General features: G+C 42.2%; 1 protein-coding gene across 1 annotated transcript in view; it reads right to left on the bottom strand.

Annotated features, from left to right (window-relative positions):
* Positions 1-4,604: 4,604 nt before the first annotated feature.
* LOC137758964 (uncharacterized) overlaps positions 4,605-17,563 on the bottom strand; it is a 45,556-nt gene continuing 32,597 nt past the window's right edge. Inside the window, exons 3-4 of the mRNA XM_068534910.1 lie at positions 9,190-9,361; positions 4,605-5,894 (exon numbers count right to left, since the gene is read on the bottom strand). Of these exons, the coding sequence (XP_068391011.1) occupies positions 5,777-5,894; positions 9,190-9,361 (290 nt within the window). The 3' untranslated portion in view covers positions 4,605-5,776. The remainder of the gene's footprint in view (positions 5,895-9,189; positions 9,362-17,563) is intronic.

The raw sequence follows: 17,563 nt of genomic DNA, 5'->3' as shown, positions 1-17,563 counted from the left end.
CAGGATTCCTTTCAAGAGCACGCTCCCCTTGACATTGAGTTAATGATTTCATTTGCACTCAGCTTTCCAATATCCCACCTCAGTGGTTCCCAACTTATGGACCACAGAGTTATGGCAGAGGTCCCTGAAGGCAGATAAGCACTGCCCAGAAACGACTTGCTCCTGGCATATTGCTGCTGTCTCCTTCTAATATCTGTAGATACCATGTGAGCCATAAAACGCAAATTCACTCCAAAGCCACAGTCACCTGAGTTGCCCCAGGCGCCAGCCTATGGCTGCACATGGAGTCACTGTAACAGTAGCCCAGATGTCACTAGCTCCCACCTCCCTGCTGTTCACGCAGGACTTCAGCCTCCAGTAAAGTGCCCCTCAAGCATTCCTAGGAGTTCCCAGGGATTTGGTGCCTGAGCCTGCGAACAAGGCCGTCGTCCTCTCAGCGGCCACTGGGCGGCGATGGGTCCACACAGCTCCCTCTCCTGCGCCTTCAAGCACCCCGAGGCCTCCGCAGGCCAAACTGCAGGATGGTCCATATGGAGTAGGGGAAACATCTCATTCCTCCTGGGAGCTACCATTCCCAAAGCAGTCACACTGGTGCCATACACGATAGCTTACCGAGGGTATTTTAGAAAAACAACTCTGACAGTTGTTACTTACAGCCCTCAAGCTGTGAATGAAAACTGTATGTGAAGGTGAATCTAGCGGAGGTTGGACAGGAAGAAAAATACCAGGGACAGAGCCCATGCCGTGCTCACAATCAACCTTCCCATAATGTGCTATCAAAATGCACATCATCCTGTTTGACCCAGCAAATTAAACTTCTAAGCACACAAGGAAGTGAAAAGTGTAGGAGGATTATTTGCAAGAGTGAAAAAGGAGAAACACACATCTCCTAGTACAGAAGGGGTTAAATTATGACACACTGACAGGGTAGAATACAGGCAGCTGTTAAAAACGATGACATCAGCTTGGAAGTACCACTGGAGAGCTCTGCGATGCATCGTTAAGTGACACAATGCCAGTTAGAACAGCGCTCCACAGCCTGTTAGGAGGCGGGGTGAGCAGCGGGCAGGCCAGCGAAGCTTCATCTGCCGCTCCCCATCGCTTGCACGACTGCCTGAGCCCCCCGCCCCCTCCCCCGTGGAACCATTGTCTTCCAGGAAACCGGTCCCTGCTGCCGAACAGGTGGGGGACCGCTGAGTTAGAAGACATTAGGGACAGCGTGATCGCATTTCAAAAGTGTGGAGGAGGGGCCGGGAAGAGGTACATATGGATATTACATGTCAGGAACAAAACCTATGGAGCTACTGACAACCTTTCTCCCTCATACCCATGCCTGAAGGGGAGTCTTTTTTTACCACCCAGATCCTTTATGGAACTGATCTGGGAGACAGTAAGAGAGATAAAGAGTCCTCAAATGGCCAGATTAGTCTTCATGAGAAGAGATGAAAGAGGAAGTAGTGGATGAGAGAGGCAGGCAGCCAGCCAGCCAGCCAACCAGGAGATGGAAGAAAAGAAGTACCTGGAGTTTTTAAAGACGGGGGAGGTGGAGGTCCTGGAGCAGCTACTGAAGACTTGGTGTACGGGAGAGAAAGCTGGGTGACGTAGGTTCAACATGTTTGGCCGTGTCATGTGCTGTGTGACCCCTCCACAGAGTCTACAAATACACCCAGGACAAAGATCTAGAACACGCATGAGGTTTTGAGATCAGATTGGTGTTTCTTCCCCATGTTTCTGTGCTGCCCATGAGGTGAGAACAAAAGCTAGTTTAAGGTTGTACATGTATGAAAAACGCCAGGAAAGACACCCCAGAAATTGTCCCAGCGGTAACATCTGTCAAGGTTGATTAGGTACTGGTGGACCTTGTCACAACAAAAGTGTATATCACATGTATAATTTTCATGGGCATGTATTTTACTTTCACTCAGGACAGGGGTTTGGGTGAGGCAAGCAGGGTGACTACAGTGCAAAATTGAGGGAGACACTGACTCTCAGCGTCTTGCTGGTTCAGAGCCGCATGTAAACACCCCCGTGAGGGAGTGCCTCCTTCACTTAGCGCCCTACCCACCCTGCTTGCCTCACCCCATCCTGGCTCTGCTTGCCTTGTTAATCACAGTTCTGAATCTCACTGAAATTCAAACTGGGATGCTATCTGCCACACACACTGCATACAGAGTACATTGCCATTCTGAAAGCACTTTCGTATATGTAGTTCACTGTCTCTTCATGACAATCTCAGAGGCAAATGAGACTAGTATTGTAATTCCCATTCTACAGATGGAGACCAGAAAGGTTAAAAGACCTGTCCAAGATCACACTGCTAAGTGACAGCAAACTCAGTTCAGCTGAGTTTGATTACCATCCCCAAGTATTTCCATGACCCCACCCACATACAAAACAAACAAAAATTATCACTCATACCTATCAGGAAAACAATGAATCTCTGAAGTGAACCTAGCCCAGATATTCATGTCTCCCGTCAAATAAGGCCCGGCAGCCCCCATTTGCCCCCTTGGAAACTACGGAGGCAAAGCCCACAGAAGATATAGGCAGCCGCTAGCCAAGACGGCGCCCCATGAGGAGCAGCCCCTCTGGATTCTCGAGTAGCAGCAGGTTTTCAGGACGAGCAGCAGGCCTTCACGAGGACCTACAGGCAGGTCCGCGGCTGCTGGCTGGCACCAGGTGTGAGCCATGGGAACTCTGGGAGCTGGGCGGGGGAGTGTGTGTGGGGAGCATCTGCACAGGAGGCATGAGCCTAAGAGAATCTCTCAGCATTGGACATTCCACAAGGCGTACATGCAGCTACTGGTGGTCGGCACTTCCGGGTTTTCGCCTTGAGGTGAGCGGAAAGGAGTAACACGGCACCACTAGCCACCAGCCTGGAGCTCAACCAGCCGGCCTGGCAGCCTAGAAATTTGCTTAAGGAGTTAATCCAGGCAGACCCTGAACTACCCTGTTCATCCAGCTGTGTTTCAGGGCACAGCACGATTCCAACACTGCATGTAATAAAAATGAAGACTACCCCTCCCCCTGCCCTCTGCAGATTCGTTTTTCTCGGGTCTCACTGGTACTTTCGTTTAAAACTAAGTTTAAAAATAAAGAAATCAGCAAACCACACTCATTTGCCAAGTGTGCTTTTTTTCCTTCCTTCACAAACCTAAATCATACCTGGCAGAATTCATGCTGTTCTTGTTTACCTGTTCCTCTAAGAATATGAATCCATTTCTCTCTAGCCTGGGTTTTAGGTACATTGTTTAGCCAAGCCTTTACCTCCCTCTTCTGTTAAAAAGAGGAAAACATACAGCAAACTCAAGTTCTATATTTGTGAAAATGTTAAGAGGAAACTACCCTAGGATGTTTACACAAGCTGTGTAAAGTGGCTTTAAAGAGGCTCTAGTAATCCAGTATTACCCATACTACATTCGAATTAATACTTCCCAGAAAAAGTAAACTTTAAATAAGATCCAATCAGGATCAACTGCACACCCACCTGAGGAGCTGAACAAAATCAATGGAGCAATTCTTTGGTCATCGGACTAAAAGATTCAAGATTGACTTTTTCCCCCTTTTCGTAAAATATGAAACTCCCTGGTAACCTGAAGTATTATTGGGTCCTGTATCTTGCAAGGATTTATGCGCAATTTATCTAAAAACTGCCTTTCAACAGCTACACGAATGGCTGAAATTGCTTGATCTCGTCAGGCAAAGAGTTTTTAAAAACATTAACCTCAGAAACAGAATATATATATATGTCTGTCTCGTGCTAAGTACCAGAGTTTTCAATCATGACATTAAATATTCCTTTGCAAACTCAGCTATATCCTAAAACAGCCAATGATAACCTCTTGCAATACTCAGCATTCTGTGGAGAATTGAGTTTCTAAAGGGCCGTATACTGTCCTGAACGTAATGGGAGATCCCTTTAAGGGAGTTTTTCCTTCTGAGGAAAACAGTTGTACACCGTGGACTACTGAAAAGCCCCGCTGGGCCTGTCTTATTTATGAGATGTTTCCACAGCGGGGTCTTCTGTGTTTACATGGCGCTGCTCCTCTTAGTGAGGGTGACCACTACCGAGCCTTGGATTAGGCTCTCAGCGTATATACACACACTGCCAACCGGGCACCATGACCCTCACTTCTCAGCGGAGGAAACAGTGTTAAAAGGAACTTACCCGAGGTGGCGAAGCTCGGGGAGAAGCGGAGCTGGGATGCAGTCCCAGCAGTGAAACCGTGAGGCCTGTACTCTCCAAGGCAAACTCCGCCCAACCCCCACCCCCACTGCCTCTTTGAAAACCTCCTCCTTACCTGGTAGGCAGGCACACCTGAGACCAGTAGTTCCCTGGGGATAAGAATCACCCGGGAAGCTTGTTCACTCTACCTTCCCAAAGCCCCTTCCCTGGAGATTCTGACTCAGGGGTTCCAAGCTGGACCCAGAAATTGTCTTTTGAACAAATGATGCAGGTGATTCTTATCATCAGAGGACTGTGGGAACGGTCTTAGATCAGGGGTGGCCGGGGCCAGGGAGTATCTTTGGCTTTGTGGGCCATTAGGTCTCTGTCACAACTACTCGACGCAAAAGGAGCCAGAGAAAATTCATGAACGAACCGGTCTGGCTGTGGTCCAATCATTTATTTACAAAAACAGGCGGCTGGCTACAGTTTGCTGACCCTTCTCTTAGACCATTCATCATACCATTAAAAAAGAGACATTAATGCCTGCTATTTGTCACCTCACTAAGGCTATGTCTCAATCAGGCAATTGACCCAATGAAAATCCTCCCAACACCATGAAACATCACTCTCATCAAGAGGATAAAGTCAAGGTTGTGTCTGCCCTCCCTCAAGCAAGAACAGATGGAATTTACATGAGAGGATGCAGTCTAAGCCAGAGAGTAGAAGCACACTGTATTTTAAAGGACAAGAATGAGGTGGTAACTATAAGATGCTGGTGGAGATTGCGGCGGGTTTTCTTTATGCAGTGGATTTTCTAGGGCCCCCAAAACTCTTCCTGCATCCTGGGAACTACTAGCTCAGACCACCATATCATTTTTCCCGGTACCTATTGTTATATTCTTTTTTTTACTCCCTCATGAGGATGATTGATGCTCAGCTGAATTCAGAGGAGCGTTTGATTTGCCTGCCATCCTCTGGGAATACCCCTGTTACATGCAGGAAAAGTCACTCAACATCAAAGATCATTCAGCCACGGATGTGAGAGCTACTGTCACCTTATAAAGCTTACAATAGCCAGCGTCCTCTTACAATTTTCCCCAGCGCAAGCTACAGAGCTGGGGAGGGTTGGAGGGAGCACGGGTTAATACAGTGGAATTTCCTTTGGCACCAGCTCCAAGCAGTCTTTTAACAGAGATGTTTAATTGATCTTTATTGAGCAGAACCTTCCCTTCTGCTTATAAAAGAAATGATCACTTTTCCCTCGGGTTCTATCTGGAGAAGTTAATAGCCCCCGTTTTCTCTTACAGCAGAGATACTTAATGACTGGGAGACTATCATAAGTAGAGTTTATTGTCCAAAATACAAACCCAGTTCTAATCAACCTGCACAGTGAGATTGCCTTGCTTGTATCTGTTGATACCTGGAGGAGCTTTTCCCAACTGACGAGCGCATTGTTCCTTCCACTCAGGCTCTGCTGTCCAGTTAACAAATTGGATAGCGAGGTAATCTATAGGCCTTTGCCAAAGACCGCTGAGGATGCCCTAATGTGTATCAATTTGATCCTCACATGCAGTAGCTCCCAGATGAGGCCCGAGAGCGGAGCCATAATCATTTGCGTACACGGTGCAGGAATATTTTGCAGGTGTGAAGACGATCATTGCAATACTTCCAGGATACAGAGACACTTCCGGGATTCAGTACAAAGACAGCCGTTACTGCTTGGCAGCTATGAAGAGTGATGGAAAAACAAACAAACAAAAGTAATACTTACAGAGTTCCTTTAGCTCGTTTATAAAGGGCTTTATTGATATTAGCGTTACTTTTTGAAATAACTTCCAAACACAACAAGCAGGTATTAATATTTCCGTTTTAGAGCTAGGAAATTTTGTATTAAATGTTCTGACTGCTGTGCTCCTTGAGGACTAGATTTAGCAGTAAACTAGAGGCTAGGACTTGCTGCTACAGTAAACTCTTACTATTTGGGAATTTGTTCTAGAGATACAAATTTCCTGGGTCTTTTTCTTTGTCCTCTCCTCCTTCTGGCTGCCGGCTTTCCCCACCTGCCACCTGCCACGCCCTCCCCGGCCCTCCAAGTTGCCATCCTGGCATGGCAGGCACCGTGACCATGATTTCTGAACCACATTTTGGAACCTGTAGTATGAAAAATACCAGTGTTCTTAGGTGGACAAGAGGACAGAATTTTTGAAACCATGATTGTCCACAAAAATCGGAGATATGTGATCACTCTTATAGTGTCGCTCTAGCATATTCTCCAATGACGAGCAAAGGAAGGTGTGGAAGGGAAGCACCTACCATTTACTGACACAGTTAATAGGAATATACTCAAGGCAGGTGTAAGGCCCGGGCCTGAGGTCTTCCCGGGAATGTGAGAGGGAAGGAGGAGGGAGGCTTTATACCTGAGATATTGGATTCCTTTTTTCCCCCCATTTTACTGAGATATAATTGTCATATAATTTTATATTAATTTCAGGTGTACAACATAGTAATTTGATATGTGTATAAATTGCAAAATAATTTCCACAATAAGTTTAGTTAACATTTACCGCCTCACATAGTTACAATTTTTTTCTTGTGATGAGAACTTTTAAGATCTATACTCTTAGCAACTTTCAAATTAAATAACAGTATTGTTCGGTGCTTTGTGTCCACCTAGAGGGGTGGGATAGGGAGGGTGGGAGGGAGATGCAAGAGGGAGGAGATATGGGGATATAGGTATATGTATAGCTGATTCACTTTGTTATACGGCAGAAACTAACACACCATTGTAAAGCAATTATACTCCAATAAAGATGTTTAAAAAAAAAAGAAAACAGTACTTTTAACTAGAGTCATCACGATGTACATTACATCCCCAGGAGTTGTTTCTCTTATAACTGCAAGTTTGTACCTTTTGACCACCTTTCCCATCCCCCCTACTCCCACCTCTGGCAACCACTAAACTGTTCTCTGTTTCTATGAGCTCAGTTTTCTTCGATTCGTATACGTGAGATCATACAGTATTTGTCTTTCTCTAGTTTCACTTAGAGTAATGGCCTCAAGGTCTGTCCTGGCTTTTTTTTGCATCTGGTATCACAGTTAAACATGGTTAGAACCATGTTGGTGTTGTTACCAGGTCCTTGTCAGGTGTCATGGGCTGAGTTGTGTCCACCACGGAATTCACAGGATGAAGCCCTAAATAAACCCCAGTACCTCAGCATGTGACTGTATTGGGAGATCAGGCCTTTAAAGAGTAATTAAGTTAAAATGAGGCCATTAGGGTGGATCCCAGTCCAATCTGACTGGTGTCCTTATAAGGAATGCAGATTAGACACACAGAGAGACACCAGGCCTGCCCAGAGGGTGAAAGCCCTGTGAGGACACAGGGAGAAGGCGGCGCTCTGCAAGCCAAGGAGAGAGGCTGGAGCGGGCTCTTCCCTCAGGAGCCTCAGAGGAAACCAACCCTGCTGACAACTTGACCTTGGACTTCCAGCCTCCAGAACGGTGAGAAATAAATTTCTGTTGTTTAAGCTACCCAGACTGTGGTGTTTTGTTATGACAGCCCTAGCAAACTCATACAGATACCAAAAATTAACGTGGAATGAGGCCTGGAACACCTCCCGCTTACATGTTGTTTGCTACATGCCAAATACATGCCAAATACTAACTCGATCCTCACCATAGCCCTATGAAGTGGGCACTATTGTTCTCACCCCCATCTTACAGACAAGAAAACTGAGGCACAGAGATGTTCAGTGAATTGCCTAAGGCCATACATCTGACACGTGGAAAAGCTGGAATTTGAACCCAGTCACCAGTCTCGGAGTTCACTGTTTTGTCTCAATTTTCTACCTGTTATCCCCCAACTGATCATCCACAAACCTTCCAAAACTGGCTCAGGAGGCAGAGTGGAAAGCAAACCTGAGGATACTGTGCCCCACTCTTGAGAGGCAAGGACTCACAACCTGGGAAGCTTAGGAGGGACAAGGAAAGCTGGTTCATCTCAGAGGCCCATGGATGGAAGGAAGAGACACCTGGGCCTGGTGAACCGAGGGCCTGCCTGGAGGCAGGAAGGCTTTTCCCATGTTGGCTGTCACCCTGATCCACAGCTCTGCCATCAGGTAGCCTTGGGTTCCTCCAGGCACACTGGCCCTATGAGTACATGATGTATTACAGGCTGCTGGAGCATATTGGATGTAGAGTCAGAAATGGTTCACTCCCTCTCCAGCAGTCATTTCTCCAGAACAAGCAGGGAAAAATTACCAGACAGGGAGGTTCACCTTCATCCTCTAGACCCGGGTTTCTCAGCCCCGGCTCTAGTGACATTTTGAGCTAGGCAATGTGTGACTTTGTTTCTTTGTTATGTGTGACTGCCATGTGCGCTGTAGGATGTTTAGCAGCATCCCTGTCCTTACCTACTAGATGCCAGTAACACATCAGCTACTTGTGACAACCAAAAGTGTCTCCAGATATTGCCAAACATCCCCGAGGGGATAAAATCACCCCCATTGAGAAGCACTTCTCTAAGAGAAACAGAAAAAGGTACTTCCTCAAGACACCATTTCCATCTGTCAGAAGGCTGTCATAATAATATATGCAAACGTTCTACATTTATGGTGTTGTACAGTGCACAACCTGCCCAACTGCCCATGGTCATCCACCTCCTCCCTCCCTCTCCTCAAGCTTCACAGGAAAATGAGGCTAATCTGCCCTACACTTTATCGTTCCTTTCTACTTTCCCATATTTCTGAGATACTATAAGGAACCCGAGGGCTTCCTGGTCTAAACTTGGGGTTCAGTTCGGGATTGACCTTTCTCCACCCTGAGGTAAGGATTAAGAAAATAAAACCTGTGCTGATCCTTCTGATTTTCTAGTTCAGCCATTAATGTGACAGGCATGAGGTGCTGATAAAGTGGCCAATTTATTCAATCCCTTTAATGGAGAGAAAAAGTTTAAACTTGTATTGGTTTAGCTTGCCCCAAAAGCAACTATCAAATGTTGGCAGGATACAATGAAGGCTTACCTTGTTAACATAGTTAAGTCTCTCTCTCTCAGAACTAGCCCATTTAGCTCCAGGTTCCTTAGCGCACCCGACGCACTTACACAGCATTTAAGAGCTTTACACAACTGGAAGGTCACATCTTTATTTCTTATCGCAGGAACACGACTTCTGTAGACTTTATTTCTGTCACAACCTAAAGCAAAATTATTGTAAAATGAGTGATTTAAACCATACATTTTATCATCATTAAAAAGCACCTTAAAAAGAAAAAAAAAAAAGCATCTGCTCTGTGCTAAGGATAAGAAACGACTCCTGCCCTTAAAGCCTGCATTAAGGAGGGACATGAAAATTGGAATCACATGAGATAAAGAAGCATAACCTTTATGCACAGAGGTTCCTTGGAGGCAAAATGTTATATCTAAGTGACAGCTTCATGATAACCCTGAAGCAGAATCTAAAAAGTTGAGGCTATGCAGAGGTGGAGTAGGAGGTGCATTAACTGCAGAGGGAGCACCTGTGCAAAGACACTCAAGCCTGACACCTGCTGGGCACTGTAAATACTGCAGGTGGGGATGACTAAAGGCCAGGGGTCCAAGTGTGAGAACAGACAGAAAGGAAAATAGAGATGTTGGCGGAAGCAAGCCTGGGAGACAGCATGGCTTGTATCCCACAGGTGATGAGGCCTGGGGTTACCACTGGCTAAGTAAGGGTGCCTCCGCTGATTAGAAAAAGGTGCCCCGCTGCTGAAGGACCAATTAGATAAAGGGAGTGATCCCAAAAAGCTCCCCTTCCTCAGGGCCAAAGAGCCCCAGGAGGCTTGGCCGAGCACAGTTCAGACTACACGCCTCTGTGCAGAGCACACGCTGGGCGGCTAGTATGCACTAACTCTGTGTGGGCAAGCCATTAGCAGCATTATTTTAAGCGTATCTTTTTATGTTAGAAGATCACTCAACCCGAGTAGGCAGATGAACTTAGAGGAACTGAGCCCAGGGGCCGCGAAACCACCCAGGAGCTTCTGCCATAGTCCGGGCAAAATGTAATATGGATGAAGAAGCAAATTGAGGAGGAGGCCAAAATCTACGAGCTAGACCCACTGGACTGAAGACATAAAGTTCACTGAAGGAACTCTGAAGAGAACGGGCTCTGCAATAAACTTTTCTTACATTCAATGTAAAATATTAGGCAAAATTAAGTACAGTGGCCTTTAAGGTCCTTTCAGCTCTAATTTCTTTTGATTTCTAACTTATTACTCTGGTTAAGTAAAGTCCCTTCAGAGGTACAGAACAGTTCCTACACCTGCATTGGATGCAAAGAATAATCTGACTTCTCTTCACCAGGGGATGAGTTGAACTGTCCTTGCAGAAGAGATAACAGATGGTGTGAACCCCAGATCCTAGAAAAAGGCCAGGCACACGATAAGTATTCAGCTTTTTGAAAACAAATGAACAATCATTTCCTCTCCTAGATCTTCACACCCTTCCTCTGCTGGCTACTTTCTTTCAGCTTATCAACATCCTCAAGTATACCCACTTAAAAAACTCTCAGACCTATGATTCTTTGGATCTTCTTGTGGGTAACTTAAGTCTCTCCCATGCCTTCAAACTCTTAGAGGAAAACATAGGCAGAACACTCTATGACATAAATCACAGCAAGATCCTTTTTGACCCAGCTCCTAGAGAAATGGAAATAAAAACACAAATAAACAAATGGGACCTAATGAAACTTCAAAGCTTTTGCACAGCAAAGGAAACCATAAACAAGACCAAAAGACAACCCTCAGAATGGGAGAAAATATTTGCAAATGAAGCAACTGACAAAGGATTAATCTCCAAGATTTACAAGCAGCTCATGCAGCTTAATAACAAAAAAACAAACAACCCAATCCAAAGATGGGCAGAAGACCTAAATAGACATTTCTCCAAAGAAGATATACAGATTGCCAACAGACACATGAAAGAATGCTCAACATCATTAATCATTAGAGAAATGCAAATCAAAACTACAATGAGATATCATCTCACACCAGTCAGAATGGCCATCATGAAAATATCTAGAAACAATAAATGCTGGAGAGGATGTGGAGAAAAGGGAACCCTCTTGCACTGTTGGTGGGAATGTAAATTAATACAGCCACTATGGAGAACAGTATGGAGGTTCCTTAAAAAACTAAAAATAGAACTACCATACGACCCAGCAATCCCACTACTGGGCAGATACCCTGAGAAAACCATAATTCAAAAAGAGTCATGTACCAAAATGTTCATTGCAGCTCTATTTACAATAGCCAGGACATGGAAGCAACCTAAGTGTCCATCATCGGATGAATGGATAAAGAAGATGTGGCATATATATACAATGGAATATTACTCAGCCATAAAAAGAAATGAAATGGAGGTACTTGTAGTGAGGTGGATGGAGTTAGAGTCTGTCATACAGAGTGAAGTAAGTCAGAAAGAGAAAAACAAATACAGTATGCTAACACATATATATGGAATCTAAGGGAAAAAAAAAAAGGTCATGAAGAACCTAGTGGCAAGACGGGAATAAAGACACAGACCTACTAGAGAATGGACTTGAGGATATGGGGAGAGGGAAGGGTAAGATGTGACAGGGTGAGAGAGTGGCATGGACATATATACACTACCAAATGTAAAACAGATAGCTAGTGGGAAGCAGCCGCATAGCACAGGGAGATCAGCTGGGTGCTTTGTGAACACCTAGAGGCGGGGGATAGGGAGGGTGGGAGGGAGGGAGATACAAGAGGGAAGAGATATGGGAACATATGTATAACTGATTCACTTTGTTATAAAGCAGAAACTAACACACCATTGTAAAGCAATTATACTTCAATAAAGATGTTTAAAAAAAAAATGTTGACCCTGATTTATCTAAGTAGTGGCAGTTCATTTAAATTTTATGTTTTTCTTTGTAGTTTTTCCCCTTTTTCCCCAACATCTTGGAATAAGAAGTTTCACAGTGAAAAAAAAAGTTGTTGCTAAAAATCAGGTTAACTAAAATGCCTATTGTGCTACTGTGAGTCATTTAAATTCATCAGTACTCTTAGAAAACTTTTAATAACAAGAGATATGTGTTCCAGGAGGACAGTTACCATTAGAATATTTATCTCATTTGGAGAAGATCATCCAATAGAAATCCCCTCAACCTTACTGAAATAAATGCACTAGAAAAGTTTAGTCACTAAAAGACATGCCTTGAAAACATTAAAGCATTTACAACTTCAACTGCTGCAGTTGAATATAATTCCAAAGACACTCAAATTTTAGAAATGTAAGGCTAGCATGATATCACCTGACCAGAGTAAAAACAATGGTTTCCTCCTTGGCTCTTGCATCAGATGTCAATTCCCACCCTTGCCCCACTTCCACCTGCTCTATTTTTTAATCACACTGGTGGATCTCAAAATATTTCCCTATGAAAATAAAAGGTATAGAAAATTATCGTTGGTTTTTGATACGATAATTTAATAGGGCTATCTGGATTAGGCTGAAGATGATCTTAAAATAAAGAAAAAATATTGCTAGGTAAATTAAAGGAGAAAACTAGGAGATATGATTAAATTACTGAGGGATTATTTTAAAGTCTTTAAGACACTGTAGGAAAACAGATGAAGTTTTCCAATTAATTCTATCTGTTCATTAGCACAGGTTCGGCATTACTTCAAATTTCTGTTGGGAAAGCAGCTCCAGTTGCTATATACAATACAAAAAAACATTTAAAAAGCATCTTAGTCACACTGACCTCTTCTTGATTAGTCCTAATATATCAGATTTTAATATATGCAAAGTCTTCCCAATAAAATGGGTAAGTTGTGATGTATTAAAAGGAATACAATGCATCTTTTTCTAAAACAAGAAAACTAATTATACATATGTGTATATATACACACCCACATATATATATTAAATTATACACACACATAACACCATACACACAAGCAGAGAACCCCAAATTAGATAGAACTGGCCAATAAAGTAGATTATATCTCCCTGGAAGTCACAGAAATGCAAAATAAGACAATGCTATTAATTAAGTAGAAAACTGGAACACAAAATTACATATAAAATTATATAATTATATGTTAAGTTTTGTGTGCATTTGCGTGTGTCAAAAACCAAATGAAACATACTAACATATTAACTGGTTGGTGTTACGGATGTTTAGAGATTAATGTTTTTTCATTTGAAAATTTCCTCATAGAAAATGGTCGTGTATTATTGATTGTGTATTATTTTTATAAGAAGAATTTACTTCGAATTTCTAAAAAGGAATAACAGATATATGCTTGCATAAAATGTCAACAGAGTCTATTCTAATTCTGAAACAAGTTGAAAAAATATTTTCTCTAGACATTCGGCAAGTATCACCTAAAATTAAATAGACAAGTCATCTAACTTTGTGTTCAGCTTGGCTTTCTTCATCTTCTGTAATAACCACATTTGTGGAACAAATTCCTATCAAAGGTTCAGACCTAAACAAAAACTACTGAGTAAAAACACATCTGTTTTGGCTTTTTCTCCGAATAGTTCCCAGTATTTGTTAAAATTGAGATCTTTATATTAAACTACACGCACAAATAAACCCTACCAGGACCAAATGTTACAAAATACAGCATGAGGCAAAGCAAATATATTTCACGACAATAAACTAGGTACCTTCAGGAACAACTTCATTTCTTTTAAGCCATCGCGATAAAACTGCCAATAAAATCATGTCCAGCTTTTTATTCTACAATGTTTTGAATTTCCCTAAAAACATCAAAATATTTCCTATTTCCTCAGTTAATAACCATTTCTATATTCTGACATGGCACTTTATGTGGGCAGTAAAGAAATATTAAAGCAAGCAGAAGAGTGATTAAAAGCAGTGACTAATGTCGGAGAGAGCTGGGTCTGAATCTTCAGTCCTGACTCCTAATTTTATGGTCATTAGAAATTCCTTAACTCCCCCTGAACATTACCTTTCTCACACATAAAATGACAGTAGTAATATTACACCATAGAACTGGAAGGGTAAGTCAGATCACGTATATATAACTCTTAAATTACTATATTAATTATATTAAGCAAGCAAAACTATGCTAACTAAAAGAAAACAGCCAATGGTATTGATTCCCAAGGAAATGGAGGGAAGTAATGAAGGAATCCTTCAGCCTTTGAATAATAGTCAAGTTTTTCTGTTTGTTTAACCTATTTCCATCTGAATAAGTCAAAGGCGAAAAAGAAATCAATCATGAAGTCCAGTCTGGAGATAATTCAAGAAATCAAGAGATTATATTACAACTAAGTCATGCAACTCAGGTGGAATCAGTAAATAGATTTTAAAACAAACTGGGTCTGGGTAATAAGTAGGAAAACAATACTGTTGCATAGGTCTCTTGGGTCTTTGCTGAGGTCCACAAATTCTCACAACTTCCGGTGACTAAACAAGTGCCTATCACTTCCCTAAGGAATGGGAAATAAAAGCAATAGGAATAATTAAACTTGGTCCATGACCAAAGGTAGAGTAACAATCTCTAGAAAAGAAGCTTACTGGTCAATACTCTTCAACCTCAAATTTGATTTCTCACTGAGATACCAAGAAAAGTGTTTGAGTTTGGCAATCCCAAGAAACTGACATTTTCAAGTCAATTATGATACAGTTTGGACCTTACCAAGTTTCTAAATGTACATGTTGTAAAAAAAAAAAAAAAAAGGCATACCACAGAAATAGATGTGGGTAGTGGCAAATCGCTATGTTAGAACACTGAACCTGATTCAATTTCAGCCAGATACTTTATATTCTGCTCAAATTCAGTCTGTCTCAGATACTTACTGAGAATAACATTAAATTAACACCAGGTTGGGGGTGAAGGGTTTAGCCTTACTGACCCATACAATAACTGGTCTTGAGAACACTAGGAACACTGTTGATTCTGTACCCCTTATACTCATTGAAAGAAACCAACATTTCCAGGGAAGTCAAGACCAATTTGTCTTGCCAGATGCTTAGAACAAGGAATTACAAAAGGACAGTTTAGAATATACTCCACCTTCCTGGGTCATGTGTTGCTGTCATCAAAGGAAAAATTCATTTTTTCCTCTTTTGGAGGAGAGGGGGTGAACAGGTGGTGGTTGTTTACCTGAATACAGAATAGACTAGTATGAATAAAATAGAATGAAAAGATGGTTGAGAAAATACATAAATAGAAAAGTCTGAGCTGGAAGTTTCTGGTCCCTTGCTTTCCGGTCAGCCTGTACTTTGGTCCTAATGTATATGACAGTGTCCCAAAATGCTTAGTCTACATTCATCAGGATTATGTGCATGTTGCATCTAGAGCACTTAGAGCAAAATTTTTCTTCAAAGAATTTTACCTTTAGGTTGAAAAGAAATATGTTCCTTGTAACATGGTATAGAAAAATATTCCACAAATGGGACTTCCCTGGTGGTGCAGTGGTTAAGAATCCACCTGCCAATGCAGGGGACACAGGTTCGAGCCCTGGTCCAGGAAGATCCCACATGCTGCGGAGCAACTAAGGTCGTGCACCACAACTACTGAGCCTGCGTTCTAGAGCCCACGAGCCACAGCTACTGAGCCCAGGTGCCACAACTACTGAAGCCCATGCGTCTAGAGTCCGTGCTCCACAACAAGAGAAGCCACCGCAGTGAGAAGTCCGTGCATCACAAGGAAGAGTAGCCCCCTCTCGCCACAACTAGAGAAAGCCCGTGCACAGCAACAAAGACCCAACGCAGCCAAAAATAAATACATAAAATAAATTTATTTTTAAAAAAATTCCACAAAATAAATCTGATCATCAGCGGAATAAAATTTCTGTGCTGCCTATTTTATGCCAAGGGCTAGTCTAAGTACTGTAAACAAACGTAAACAAACACAACCTTTGGACCAGAAACCAGGTTCTTCAAACGACACTTGAAAACCTGAGATCCTTTAGGCATCCCATAAAATTTGTTTCTTTAACCCAAATTTCACAAAAAGGCAAAAATAATCATATTCAATCTGAGTAATTTAACCATGAGAAAAGTGCCCAACGCAGAGAAGGTTATATCTAAATATTTGTTTAGTGAATAAAAGACACAAGAGGTGAACTGCTACAGCTGGCCAAGACTAGAGCAAGAACAATTATCAGAAATATACAGGTTAAAGAATTTCTCTAGTCAGAAAAAAAAAAAAAAAAAGCTGGATATTTTTAAATGTCTGAATGTTTGTTTCGCGGGGTTAGAAGGCAACATAAGGAGAAGTGGTTCAGTACCCTGGATAGCTCCAGGGAGGCACAGTTTCTCAAGTCCCCGATCTACTTAGTTGCTGGTGTCTTCCAGCTGCAATTTCCCTGTTAAAGGGCTCTGTCATTTTTAAGCCAGATTCATGCCCCATAAAAACAGAGTAGACTCCTCAACCCCATCCTCACCCCGAAACACATGGAACAAATACGCACACAGAGAAGTCTAGCCTGTTCGTTAAAAAGAGTATCTTCTGTCCTGACCAGGGAATAAACCTGTCACTTTAGAAAACTGATCCAGGAAGTCTTATCTCTTGCTGTGTGACAGCTGATCCTGAGAGGGCTCACCGCCCAGATCTAGAGTAAGGGTTTACCCACGGGATCGATAAAGTAGCTATCTTCGAGTTGAAGTAAAACGTATTACCAAACCATAATTCAGTGTTATAAACTCAAATCAATAAATCTCTTTCTGAAGAAGACTCTACCGGAAGCATAGTACCTCTCCATAACATTCACATAAGTGAAGCAACTTACCCATGAGCTATGACTACAAAGTCGTGGTAATGATTATAAAGTAACAAGAACTGTAAAGTAAAATGACACCATTTCATATCTCAAAACTATACAGAGCTAAAGTAAAATACTGACAAACAAAAGAGCCTCATCTTCACTATTCTACTTATTTTGCTTACCTACTGAGTTCCTAAATCTTTGCTTGTTACTATACCGTAGCAGTCATCTTATGGTTGGACATTTATTTGCATAGTTTCTCCCATACTAGATTGCAAATTTCTTGATAGGAGGGATCACGTATCATTCACCATGGCCAATGGTATCCTGGACACAGTAAATGTTCAATAACTGTTTATTGAATTAAACTGAGTTGAAGTAACTCATCTCTGGTTTATGAAACTTCTGTTTTCATAGCGATACGAGTGGGAGCCATCCCAGGACACAATCATGTCACTGTAGAGAAAAAGGAAGAGTTGTTGGTTCTTATAGTAAACGTAACAAAGAGATTTGGGGCATCTGGAAATATTTACCCCATAAAGAATCCTATGAGAGAAAGTAATACAAACCATACCTTCCCTTCTGCTGAGAAATCACAGAAGATTCTATTTATGTCGTATTTTTTTTTTTTCTATTTATGTCGTATTTTT

Source organism: Eschrichtius robustus, chromosome 2, assembly GCF_028021215.1.
Source record: "Eschrichtius robustus isolate mEscRob2 chromosome 2, mEscRob2.pri, whole genome shotgun sequence".
Lineage (NCBI taxonomy): Eukaryota > Metazoa > Chordata > Mammalia > Artiodactyla > Eschrichtiidae > Eschrichtius > Eschrichtius robustus.
The sequence above is the reverse complement of the archived record's forward strand: the minus strand, read 5'-3'. Positions and strand labels throughout refer to the sequence as shown.